At 50.0% G+C, this 13,193-nt stretch overlaps 1 protein-coding gene across 3 annotated transcripts in view; it reads right to left on the bottom strand.

Annotated features, from left to right (window-relative positions):
• HEG1 (heart development protein with EGF like domains 1) overlaps positions 1 to 9,593 on the bottom strand; it is an 82,444-nt gene extending 72,851 nt beyond the window's left edge. For 2 of the 3 annotated variants that reach the window (XM_019738982.3, XM_074330619.2), the window contains exon 1: positions 9,057 to 9,593. In XM_019738982.3, the coding sequence (XP_019594541.3) occupies positions 9,057 to 9,375 (319 nt within the window). In that variant the 5' untranslated portion in view covers positions 9,376 to 9,593. The remainder of the gene's footprint in view (positions 1 to 9,056) is intronic. The other variant, XM_074330622.2, reaches the window with a different exon arrangement.
• Positions 9,594 to 13,193: the final 3,600 nt, after the last annotated feature.

Below are 13,193 nucleotides of genomic sequence, written 5' to 3'. Positions count from 1 at the left end.
CTTAGCAAAGACCCTGAGCAGAAATTCTTCAAACTTATCAGATCCAGCTCCTTGTCTCCAGCAGCCCCGCTCCTTCCCAGCACAGAGGAGTGGGGGCCACTGTTATTCAGGGTCTCCAGCGAGGTCAAAACCTCCCCTTCAAGGTCCCCAACAACCCCAGGAACCAGAACACAGAGTCACCAGAACACCATCTGACCTGTGAGCTTTCCTCAAATACTCTTACATGACAGGGAAGCCAGAATAGTTCCGTGAAGGACAGGTACCCCAGAACCAGAATGTAAGGCAAAAGGAAGGAGCCCATTTTTAACAGCCTCTGTAGACTTAGCCTATGGTCTTGCCAGCTCCTTAAGAGATCTTATCGCAGGAGTCCTTAGATCATATGGCGGTGCCAGCATTGCTGCAGTACCACCTGGGCAGCTGGTGGCCACAGGTTGACAGGTGCTCCCTGGGCTGAAGCCTGTGCCAGGGAATAAGGAACAGAGACGGATATAATCTGGTGGTTCCTCTCTAGTTGCTGGAGGTGTAGCGAGCTCCCAGATGTGCACGCAGACCCCCTGTGAGGCCCTTTTTCTCATCCCCCACACAGGGTCCCGCAGCTCCTGGACCCCGAGCTAAGAAGCCAGCTGTGGAGTCTCCTCACACTTCATGCCGGTATCAGAGAAGTCGGGAGGTTCACAGGATAAAGATGGGCCCTCTCAGGAATGGAGCTTTCAGCATGGATGCACCAACCCTTCATTTCACAGATAAAAAAATGGAGGGCTAGAAGTGGATGGGGTTTGCTCACATTGTACGTAAGTGGCAGACCCAAAACTTGACCTTCTGGACCGGCTTTCACTTCTAGCCATTTCGCGTTGCTGGAGCACATTCCCACCCCAACTACAGCTCTGTCATGAGGATGGTTGTGAAACTGCCTCACTGGTTTCCAGAACCTTCCCAGGAATATCAATGTCTGTGAGCTGTGGCCACCACATCATTCGATTGAAAGCGTCTAGATTTGTCAAATAATCTCCTAATTTAAGGCGACCTCGAATCCTGAGCACAAAGTGAAATTTACTGACTCTGGCTGGAAAGCAAACGGGGTAGATGAGGCAAAAGCGTGGGCGCTCTGAAGGAAAACAAAGAGCCTTCCCTTTGTTCCGTATTTTGGAAATAGGCTTTTCCATTATTTAATGAATAAAGATAGATCTTTTCAGGTCCCTTCCAACCCTGAGAGTCAAGAATCCTCAAAATGTTCTTATAAACCCAAAACAAAAATCAAATTTTGCCCAGAACTCCACAACTCAAAGGAACAATTTCTGCCACTGAATTAGTTCTAATTTAGAAAGATACAGGTCCGTGGGGCATTTTCTTGCCCCATACCAAATTTTGCATTGCAGTTCCTTCTAAAACACTGTGTTTCCTTTCTGCTTGGCCACTTTGCCAAAGCACTTTGCCAGGCTGCCTCCTGCCCGGATGTAGTAAGTTCGACACCTCCAGGTGGAGGGCTTGCTGGACTACTCGGGAGAAACCCTCTTCTATCAGCAGTGTCCACGCTTCCTGATTATCAGACACGCTGCAAAGTCAGTCACCCACTGAAACGGTCTCTCTTCAACTTGCATCAGACCAGAGGATGAGGTGGAGCCTCAGAAGCTTCAGGAAACGGGGCTGAGTAGAGTGATGCTGTGACTGGCCACTCCACCACACACACACACACACACACACACACACACACACCACTATCAGAAGATATCTGGGTAAAAAAGAAAGGTAGGAGAAAGGTGCTCTGTTTTAATCAAAACGCCGGGTGACAAACAGGGTGTGGTGAGAGCTACACAATCTTACAACGCTGGCAAAAGTGTAATTTGGTACAATTCTAAGGAACCATTTGGTATTACTGTCAGGAATCTTTAAATTTTCCCTATCAGCAAATAGCACTAAGGAAATAATCAGATACAAATATAAAAACTGATGCATAAAAGTTATGGTATAATGGAACAGTATCTAGTCTGGATATTCATATGGATATATGTAACATTTTATATTCCCTGTAAATGAGTAACGACGACTACTGATGTTTTAATACACTTCTTGCAGTTGGAATATAGGTGATATTTTTTTTTGTTGTTTTCCCCTTTATCTTCCAAATCGTATGATAAACACATAAAATGTTTATAATCAGAAAAAAATAAATGCTATAATTTTTAAAAAGCAAAGATGACGATGCAGCTTGAAACTACCAAAATGCAAGCCCTTTATCCTGAGCCTAACTCAAAAATATCATCTCATGGCCTCACTGTTGACTGATGGCAAGCCGGGCTTCTCTGGGCTGAGAGTCCCTGGTCTGGCAGGGGAAACAAATTTCGGGGCCGGAGGGGCCCCCTGCCTGACGAAGGAGAAGCATGCTCGCTGTCTGACAACTCCTGGGCCAACGCGGGAAGCAGGAACCCAGTCAGCAAAAGGCAAACACTCCACACATGTACAGCCAAACCCTTGACTCCAGAGATTCCCCCACCACAGCAGCACCCTAGCCGGGGCACCCCACACCACAGCAAGGATGCAGGCCTCTGCTCCCACGGCAACCCCTCTGCCCTCTCCCTCACCCAGAGAGAAAGACTGTCCAGTCCACTGTCCTACTGCACTGGGGGGTAAAGCATGAGGCAGGTACTGGCTAGCCTACCGGGGGTCTTGGTGATCCAGGAACGTGAAGACAGCTCAGACAGAGTTTACTGCAAGCGTGAATTCCTCTTTCCACCTCTGACTTTTATATCTGCACTCATTTTCCCTTTTAGCGGTCATTTATTTGACAAATACCACGAGTGCTTACCATGGGTCAGGCACCAAACTAGCCCTGGCTTCCCACCCTCACTTCCTCTGTCTTCTCTCAGTCTACTCTTCCCCCAGTCTACTCTCCACATCACTTCTCTGCTAAAACACCCCCTTGGCACCTGGAAGAAAATCTGACCTCTTTACTGCGGTTCTCGTGGCCCTAACGTGATCCTGCCACTGTGGCCGTCCTTCTCTCCAATCCTAAAACATCCACGCTTGTTCTGGCCGTAGGGCATTTCGCTGCCTGGAAGGCTGGTCCCACTATAGGCAGGGGGCCTCCATGTGCCTGGTCTCTAAGACAGGGAGGAGTTTGCATGTAGAAACAGCCGTCTAGCGTGATTAGAAGAGGGGAGTGGAAAAAGAAGGGGCCAGACGGTTGGCAGGGTCAGATCCTGTGGACCCTGCATTCCAGCAGGGAGTCTGGATTTTATTCTAAGTACAATGCAAAGCCTTTGGAGGGTTTTCAGCCTGATCATGAGGTGACCTGAATTACATCTTAAGAAGATCACTTGGGCTTTTGTGAGCGCGGATTAAAGGGAGAGCAGGAGTGGATGCAGGGAGAACAGAAAAGAGTAGTGGAGACAAAGAGGGCAGATTCGTGATATATTCTAGAAACAGAATCAACTGGAGTTGGAAACAAAAACAAATGTCGAGGGTGAGGAAAGGAGAGGAATGGAGGGTGGCTTCCAGACTTCTCATTTAAGTGAGCAGGTGGATCGTGGTGACAGTCCCTGACGTGGGAAGAGTGGGGAGTTAACTGGTTCAGGCGGTGGTGTCAAGAGTTCTGGCTCCCTCTGATTTGCCTCTTTCAAGTCACTCTTAAACTTGGCCCAAGGAAGTCCACACTGGCTGTCTCCTGCGCTCTTCAAGGCTCCCCTAAACCTCTCAGAATCAAACCCAATGGCCTTTCCTCAGGCTTCTCACGCCCCATGTCCCTTTTCCTTTTAACTTGGATAGTGCCCGGATGCGATGACAGCCTCCAATGACTCCAGTTATTGTGGAGCCTAACTAGTCTCCCCAAGTCCTCTCCCCTCCTCACCCCCTGGCTTCCTGGCTATGGACCGCCTCCATTTAACAAGTCTTGAGCTTTTCACTATTTGGAGTTTTGCTGATGCCAATACCCTCCCCACCTGTGTGTGTGTCCACACCTAGTCAACTGCTTCCTTCTCCCTAACGTCTCCCCGGCTCCCCACGCCAGGAGCCCCCCCACCTCTGCATGCTGCAGCCTGTCTCTTCCCACACCCGTCCCTAGGTCAGTATGCTCTTCTCATGACATTCACTTATGAGTCACTAAGGCATCATTTCACTTTTTACAGTTTTGATGTTTGTGCCTCCAAAAGACTGCACATTCCCTGGAAGCATCATACATACACTTGCCCTACAACCTCCATACCGCCTGGCACAGCTCCTCACACACAGAAAGGGCTCTGTAAATATGTGCGGACTTACAAATCAGTCTAACGTAATGCAGAATGAACCATCTGCCACACTCCAACAGAAGGGGGGGAAAAGACAGGATAGAAACATCTTTGTTTCTGTCTACGCAAGATGAACGAAGAGGGTGAAAGAGGGCATAGATGTTAAAAAGAACACAATTTTAGAGGATCTGAATAGGGGCACCATTTAAGCTCTCCTCCTAGTGACTAGGTAGTCAAAACAACTGCCTCATAGTATCAGCCATGTTCCCAGGAGAGCCCGTTAAGAGCGTTACTAACTCATTTTAGTTTGGTTGATAATTAACAAAGCTACCTCTGGATTCACACCCTTTAAATAGGGCATCATTCACCATCTCACTATAAAATACCATTTTATATATGTATAAGGACATGTGGTCTTGCCTTGAGCAATTTCCCCCAAAACTGATTTTGCATCTCTGCTCTGTCGGTTACCACTGCCATCTCTGCATCACTCAATCCTAGTCCCTACTCTTAAAGCAGGGGCGAGAGCAGGGAACGGAGGAAGAAAAGAAGAAGAAGAACACACTGAAGAGGATATCAGAGATCTAGAACAACTCTCACCCTGCGATACCAATGACAAAACAGACGCTGCATGATATTGTGGAAAGAGCAAATCAATTTGGTCAAATCGATTTAAATTCTGCCTCCTCCATCTACAGTGTGATCTAACCTCACCACGCTTCAGTTTCCATGACTGTAAAAGAGAAATAACACCTCTCACAGGATTGTTTTGAGAGTTAACTGGGATGCGAAACGTGAGAGCAATGACCACACTGAGATGCTCAAAGGTTTGAAGTCCAAAGAGAGTCCAACACTAATCTCCTTCCCTATTGCTTCCCCGGAATTCTTTGACGGCAGGAACATACATTACAGCTGAAACCACCCATTTATACAAAAGGAGCCTGGGGGCAGAGGGGAAGCCACTGAGCAAGGCAGTAGGTGACAAACGAAACCACAACTGCCATCTGTTCTTTGCTTTCCCTCTGAGCATCTCTGAGACAAGTTAACTCCAAGAACACTGTTTTCAGCCAGCTGGGCAGGGCTGCTGGAAGGCAGAGGGGATCTCTAGGAGGGCAGGGGCTCCTTCCCCAGCTCTCCAGGACTAGGAATGCAGTCACTGCCCAGCTGGGCATCAAACACCTTTCATTCTCCCTCTACCCACACCATTTAGCTCTTGGAGAAAATACCAGTTCAGCATTTGCACACATGCCGAGGGAAGCAATAAAAGGGTTTTTGCAAGGTTCAAAGGATGTGGCTTTTAAACATACACAAGCACGGACAGTCCCTTTCCCCCCACCCCTCCTTCTATTTGGGGCACCCTCCATCAAAGCAAGCGGGCTTCTCAGGAATCCCCACCACCCCCTCTCCCCCAGCCTTGGCTACTGCGGAAATCCTAGAGGAGAGCCCCTCTCCCTTGCCTGCGCGGCAAGCTCTTGCCCAACCAGGGTCTTCACTGCCTTGTGTAATGGTTTCCCCAGCAGCTACAGCTAAATGGTAAAGTTGGCCCACAAAGTTACAGCAATTCAGGGGACAGCTATGTAACAGCCCAGAAGGGGCTGGGCCCACAGTGCTTCCTTTACTCTAGGGAGCTGCATTTTTCTAAGATTATTCCTTGGGCTGGCTGCTCAGCCACTCAGCGTCATTTCCCCTTTGGGTGGGAAAGTTCTTTCCTTCTGCAATGATTTTCATTATGACTTAAGCCTTCTTTCCCCCTGTCATCTGCAGCTCTCACAATTAAAGCATGGCCTATAAATTGCAAAAATCAAGGCATATAAAAATCAGCTTAGAACTGTGGCTTGGAAGCCCCGAATTGTTTAAAAAACACAGAGAAAAAGAAAACCTCCAGGACTTGGCATCCTATCTCCACTGGCTGAATCACCAGCAACAAGTTCAGCTGAACAGCCAGCATGTGACAGGTGGGTGTGAAAGCCTAACAATGGCTACAATGGCTATCGGGGGTGGGGGGTGGAGGGCTGCTGTCCTGAGACTTGCAGTCTAATGCAGGCGAACAACCCACAGACAGAAATGTACGCAAGGGTTTCTCAACAATGAGAACCTCGAACTCTGCCAAGAGGAGGAAAAGGGCTAGAAAAGGTCCCAGGGTAGAAAAGGACGTCTCTGCTCCCTGCGGCTGACACCCATGTATTTGGAAGCCCAAGCCATGAGCGCCAGGCACTGACACTGGCACCCGGGCAGACTACAAGCAGTTTCTCCAACAATCAAATGAAGCACATTATTTGTAAGACCTTGGGCTCATTACCAGCAGGAGGGAGCAGCGCCCCAACACAAAAAACGTTGGTCCACAGCCTAGATGGCCATCTGTCAGGGGTGATGAAAGGGCAGATATCCACATGGGACGCAGAGTGGACCAGAGAGCCTCGGGAAGCCTTTTTAGCATGGAGACTTTGCTGCTGGAGGAGAGAACTGATTGTACCTTGCAATACATGGTAGCCAATCAAAGAGGATCCAAAGAAAATCCTCAGAGGTTATTAGGAAACTCAGACTCACTGAAATCATGTAATGTTGGCTTTCTTGTTCATTGTTTCTTTTTCCCTCGAGTGACACTGTTTGAGCCACCACTGGAAAACAAGCACAGGTCATGCCTGAATCCCCGGCCATGTTAGTAGCCTCTAGCAGTTTTCAACAGGTAATCGATTTCCTCTGTTCTAATCTCACGGTTCTAACATCCCGCCTAAGATCTACCCTTAGATCAGCTGAACAGCAGACACTCCTTGGGGACACCAGGAGGAGACCCTCTTAGATAAGAGAAGTTTTGGACTACTCCGCCTCTTGCCTACCTGCTCTGGGATTCTCACGTGCATTCCTCCCGGTCTCAAGCACCTGAAGCCTCCATCCCTCTCATCTCCCAAAATAAATCAAATTGGGAAGGTTGTAAAGCCAAGACTAGCAGCATTACCTGCGACACCAGCATTACCTGAGGAAAGGTGGATCACTTAAGGCAGAGGGGAGAGGGGTCCCTGACTAGCAAAGGAGATCAGCCTCAGGTTTTATTTGTGGATTCCCCTAAGTCAGTTTCCTCCAATGTCCCTCTCCCTGTAACACATGGGTCTCTGTGACCTGTGGGGATTCCCAGCCATGACAAGGAAGGAGACTCAAGTGCCAGCCTCATCCTGCCAGGGACCCGGCATGGCAGCATCCCTCCCACGCATCCCCTAACAAGTTGGGGTTCCACAGCTAAGAAAGGCTGATTACCAGCTAGAGAAACCTGCCTTCAGCTCCTGGGAGTTTCCTCTGAAATGGCCTCAATCCCCTGCATTCCACTTTCCATTTAGAAAACTCACAAAATACTAGTGTCCTGCCATTACTTTTCTAGTGCGAGAAAGGCAGGAAATGTTCTCTTTTGTGTTCTTGAATCCTTCCCGTGGAACTTAAAACGATATATGTGGTAAGTCATCTAAAATCAGAGTCACCGTGGGTGTCTCCAGTAGGTCTTTTGAAGTTTTTTTTCCCTCTCCCTCCCCTTACTGTTCTTCAATTTCTCAATCTTGTGGCGGTGATTTAGAAATTCACAAGGACAAAGCAGTTTGCAATGATGGGAGTACTACTAAATTTGGAATTGAGTTTTTACTGGGGGATCTGATTATTTCTAAAAAATGTTTTCTTATTTAACTAGAGAAAGCATCCCTAGCTTAAACAAAGCATGCTAAGTCCTATACCAGAAAGTTTGTGTGATCTGAGAAACTTAAATGAAGTGTCAACTAGGAAGACGAAATCTTCTCAACCTTCACCTAAACTCCAAATCAAAACCAAGTGTTGCAAGCAACCTTGCTTCTCCAGATAACCCCAAGAGAGCATCTGCCTTCTGTCACTCACAGGAAGGCATTGGCTATCACCACCATATTGCTGACTTCGGTCAAAGTATTTTCCACTATTTTTACTTTCATTTTGTCACATTATCACTAGGAGGCTAGGAGGAACTGGGATCAGTACTTCCATTTCACAGATGGAGAAACTGAGATCTAAAGAGGTGATTTTCCCAAGGTCACAATGGTATTATGGTTGGAATTCCAGTCAGTTCTCAGCATTTGTCCCAGACCTAAAGAAGGAACTGGATAAAAAGGTCCAGAGGAGAGTGGGCAGGTCCTTTTCTGAGTTCACACACTGCCTATGTATGTAAGGAAAGGGGAGGAAAAGGCTCAGTGGCAGTCCTGTATCAGTCACTGCCTTGAAAGGGTTCTACTTGCAACCCCCAAGCCCCATCCCATCCCCCCAGTCCCTCAGCTTTTAGAGTGAAACGGTAGAGTGTTTTGTTCCCAAATACATTCTTTGTCCTTTACAATATCCTAAGGGCTAGAACCCTTAAAAAAAACCAGTTATTTATATTTGAAAGTCAGGCTCTGCACCTGGAGAGGCCATTTCTGTATATATAGGAAAAGAATGGAATTGGGGAATGGACGCGCCGAAGGTCATCACTCCGTAATGGCAGACAAACTTTGAAAGGTTTGGGGGTTCTCTTCCACTTTTTAAGGGAGGTGTGTATACGGGGGTCTCCGGGGTCCACCAGAGAGATAAGTTTTCTTCCAAGGGGTGGGGGGAAAACAGGATGGTCACACCCCCCAGTCCAGACACCAGCGAAATCTTCTAAGAAATCCACTCCCGCCTCCCGCCGCTCTCCCTCCCAGCCCGCACTCAGGGTCCCACGCACGCCCGGGGAAGCGGAGCCCCATCGGGTGGAGCAGCACCGAGGGGCCTAGGGCGGGGAATGCGGCCCGGGGCGCGCCCACGCCCACAGCCGGCGGCTCGCTCGGCGTCCGGTCCCTGGCTCTCACTCACCCGCGCTCCCGCCTCTCGGGGCCCGGCCCGAGGGTCCCCGCGGCGTCGCGGCGTCTGGCACAAGGGCCGTCTGGTTGGGGCCGGGGGGCGCGGGCCCGCGGTGCTCCCGGGGCGCTGTGGGCGGCGGCGGCTGCAGATCGTGCTCCGGGCCGGGCTCGGGCGGCAGCGGCAGCTCCGCGCCAGCGAGGGGCGCCCCGCTCGGCGTGCTGCGGGCTGGGAAGGGCGGGTGGCCCCGCGTCCCGGGGGCGGTCGGCGACAGCAGCAGCAGCACCAGCGGCAGCAGCAGCGGCGGCCACCGCGAGGCGCGCGGCGAGGCCATGGTGGCGGCGCCCGCCCGCGCTCACATGCCCGGCGCGCGGGGTCGGCGCGGGGCGGCCGCGGGTGCGAGGGAAGCGGGCAGCGGATGCCGTGTAGAACCCGGGAAGTCAGTGAAGTGAGGCTGCGAGCGCAGTCCCCGCCTCAAAAGTTGTGGGGAGCCGCGGGAGGGCGGCCGGGGGCCTGGCGGGCGCGGCGGAGGCGGCCCCGGCGCCGCTACATGCTAATTAGCCCGGGCGGGTCGCGGGGCGGGAGGCTCCTCCGCGGGTTGACATCACCCGCCGAGCGCGGCCCGGCTGGGGGGGGCGGGGAGAGGGCAGGAAGGGGGCGGGGGACGGCGCCCGCAGAGCGGCCGGCCTGGGACCGCCGGGTGACCGCCACAGAACCAGTCAACTTTGGACAACACACACACACACAGACACACACAGACACACACGCGCGCGCGCGTGCGCGCACACGTATTGCTTTGCCATTTGGAGAAAAATTAGAAAAACCTAGTCTTCCGAATCGGGAACCAGAATTTCCAACTCCTTAAATGCACAGTTAATCGGTGAAAAGCAGGTGCTGGGTTCTGTGATTAGCACTAACTAGATTAAACAAAGTGCTTTGATATGCGAGAGAAGTAGAGCCTGTGCCCCTGCTTTGCACCCTGCCTCGTCACTGTCCCCAACTAATTTGAAGCCCCCTATCCCCTTCCCCCCACTACTTTTCCAGGCCTCAGGGATTGGCGCTGAGTTCGCTGTTGCCAAGCCTAACACCTCGCCCTGCAGCCAACGCGGGAGTCATCCTTCCCCGCGCCCTCTCAAGCCTGGATTCCATCCCCATCCACCACTGCCTTTGGCTCACACCAGAGTTCTGCAGAAATGTCACCACCAGGACACCCAAACAGGCCGCAGGGAAAAGAAAACTGTGAATTCAGGCACTGCTAGGGCAAACTCATAACCAGGAAAGGGGTTGCAGATCGCAAATTCAACAAAATGACGCACAGAGATTACTGAATTTTAAATGGAAACCCTCAGGGGAGAGATGCAAAGATTTAATGTAAACAGATTTTCATGGTAAATAAAGTCTCATTTGTGTCCATTATCCCCTCCCTTCCTAATAAATAAATGATAAAATGTCTAAATTTTAGGGCTGCAAGCCTCTACATTTCTAGCTGAAGAGAGGGGCTCAAAATGGGAAAATAACTTGCTCAAGATTCTGAAGCTAGACCCAAAGACGAAGGGATTTATATGTGAATGACCATGTGGCATCATTAATTCTGGTCCCATTCAGAATTTGCAATAATCCAGACAATGTCTCAACTGAAATGAATACTGGAACTCTTTGGGGATCTCGTCAGTTCCATTAGGGATCCCTGTCTGACCACCAGATGTTCAGGAAATTGTTCAGGCCTGTCTGTCCACCCCATTTCTCTGCTCCTTGCAGTTGCTGTTCTCCAGAGCTCCATGACCCACCAGATCATGGTGTCCAGGGCAGCTGCTGATGGACCTAGGCCTACTTTCTGGTGATTCAGGCCGAGTGAGTCACTGGGCAGAAAACGTAAGGATGCTCTGTATAAACAAGCTCACCTTAAATATGGCAGTGAAGAGTAACAATTTGATTTTATAAGAACCACAAAATAAACCCAAGTTTCCAGGGCTCTCGCATAGAATTTCCAGGTCTTTCCAAGAAAGTACCATACAATGATCCCCCTGTAGGTAACGTGGTTTGTTCTCATGGCCCCAAGTCAACTTCTCTGGATCCTGCTCTCCTATTAACAGGCAGGACTACCCAGATGCCCAGATGCTGCCAGACAAGCCCCAACAAGCCAAAACACGTCTGGTCACTGCCTCTCCCTCCCTTCCTCAGAGAACATTTCTCAGAGCACCGGGTACCATCCCAGGCAACCAGTCATGCTCAAGGGTTTCATGGTCCTCACAGGCTTCTCATGTAGATTTAGAGATCCTATTAAAGACTCTGCCTTCACTACCAAGGCCCAAGGAGTAAATGTGGATCTGCCACACACACGTCCCTCCCCTTTAGACGCCCAGAGTCCTCTCTCTCTAATCTTCTCTCTGCCTTCTGAGAGAAATGACCAAGTTCGGGCCAGCAGGTTAGGACTTAACCTGAAGAGGGGGAGACACAGGAGAACCTGGAAAGATGGATCACAGTAAAGATGGACTCCAACACTTTTTCATCTCCTCCTAGGACAGAACAAGAGAAAAAGGCAAGAGAGAGTTGGAGGCAGAGAGAACCTTGAAGAGAATAGTCAACTGGTCTTGGGCCCCTTGCTTCTTGTCCTGACTTTACTACTGTTTAACTGTGACCTGTGCCTCAGTTTCCTCATCTGTAAAACAAAGATTTTCCTAGATAACTGTGAAGGTGTTCTCCAGCTCTAGTGTTTTAGGGTTCAGTAAAGACCTAACACAGTAGCAAGGAGGTATGAAACAGGTGTATAAGGACATTTGCAGTGTTTCCTTCCCAAAGGGATAAATCAGATAACATCTCAGATCCATTCCAGCCCTGGGAGTCTATTGATCTAGAATGAAACAGGCAGGAAGCCAGCTCAGATCACATTTCTGGACTGAGTTAGGAGTCAGGCACTCCTAAACTCTCCAGAGGGGTGAGTGGGAACACCCCAAAGTGGTTGACAGTGAAATCAGCAGTGAGCCCAGTGTCTCCACTACCCAATACTGTATGTAGTCAGAGTTTTTGCAGGGACTTTTCCTGTCTCTGTGTTAGTTAGATTAGGTTTAGGCTACGCTGCAGTAACAAATAGGCCCCCCAAATGCAGCAGCTTTACAGGATAGATGTTTTATTCTTCTTGTTCACTTAACAGCCTTAGACACTGATGTTCAGGTCAGTGGGGGTGGTTCCTCTCCATACAGTCTTTCAGGGATCCACACTACAGCAGCCCTGCCATTCTCTAACGTATGGCTTCCAAAGTTGCCCTTGGAATTGACATCCCAATCAGCCAGAGGTGAAAACAACGTGGAGATGTGAACGTAGGAGGTTCTGATGGGCCAGGCCTGAAAGGCGCATGCTTCGCTTCTTCTTACATCTCACTGGAGAGAACATGGTCACATGCCTCACCAAACTGCAAAGGTGTATGGGAAATATAGTTTAGCCATGAAGGCAAACAAGGGATTTGGGTAGACAGCTAGCAGTCTCTGCCCTGCCGCTTGATATCAGTAAGGCAGGGAAAGGAAAGGGAGCGTAAAAAAGATTCATCTCTCTGGCCTCAGTTTCCTCCTTCATAAAACAAGGATGACGAGTCAGATGATGTCTCCGAGCCCATCTGCTTTAACATTCTGTGGATCCAAGAGGTGATGACATGTGCTTCTGCACCAAAGCAAACAAGCCTGCAGGCGCCTGCTGGGCACGTCCTTGGCCTGAGGAGTCCCCCTCTGCTGACTGGTCTGCCTGGTGGACCCTGTAGAAAGGACCTTGGGTTATCTCCAAGTTCTGTTCCTGAGCTGTTCTCACTCCTTGGCCGAGTCAAATGATCTCTATCGATCTCAGTCTCCCCAACTGTACAGTGGGGAGAAAAATCATTATTCTTCACTGCTTCCTGGGGTTGGTCTGAGGATATGATGAGATCACTCTCTGGAAGGTACCAGGCGTTCTTCTGACTGAAGCGCTTCACACGGTGCTCTTACTGTAACCAGAGCCTTTAATAACACTGCATTCTGATCTGACCGGAAGTGTGCTCAGTTCCTGAGGACAGTGCCCCTGTAGGATTTGTGGCAGTGTGGGTGGCATTGCGATGGCTGGGGAGCAGTGGTCACTGCACAGCAGTAACATTACAGGGCTGGGATGAGTGAGGGCTGAGAGATCAGG

Source organism: Rhinolophus sinicus, chromosome 17 (genome assembly GCF_057876585.1).
Source record: "Rhinolophus sinicus isolate RSI-liver-muscle chromosome 17, RSI-T2T, whole genome shotgun sequence".
Classification (NCBI taxonomy): domain Eukaryota; kingdom Metazoa; phylum Chordata; class Mammalia; order Chiroptera; family Rhinolophidae; genus Rhinolophus; species Rhinolophus sinicus.
Note: the sequence above shows the minus strand (reverse complement) of the source record. Positions and strands in the feature narration are given on the sequence as shown.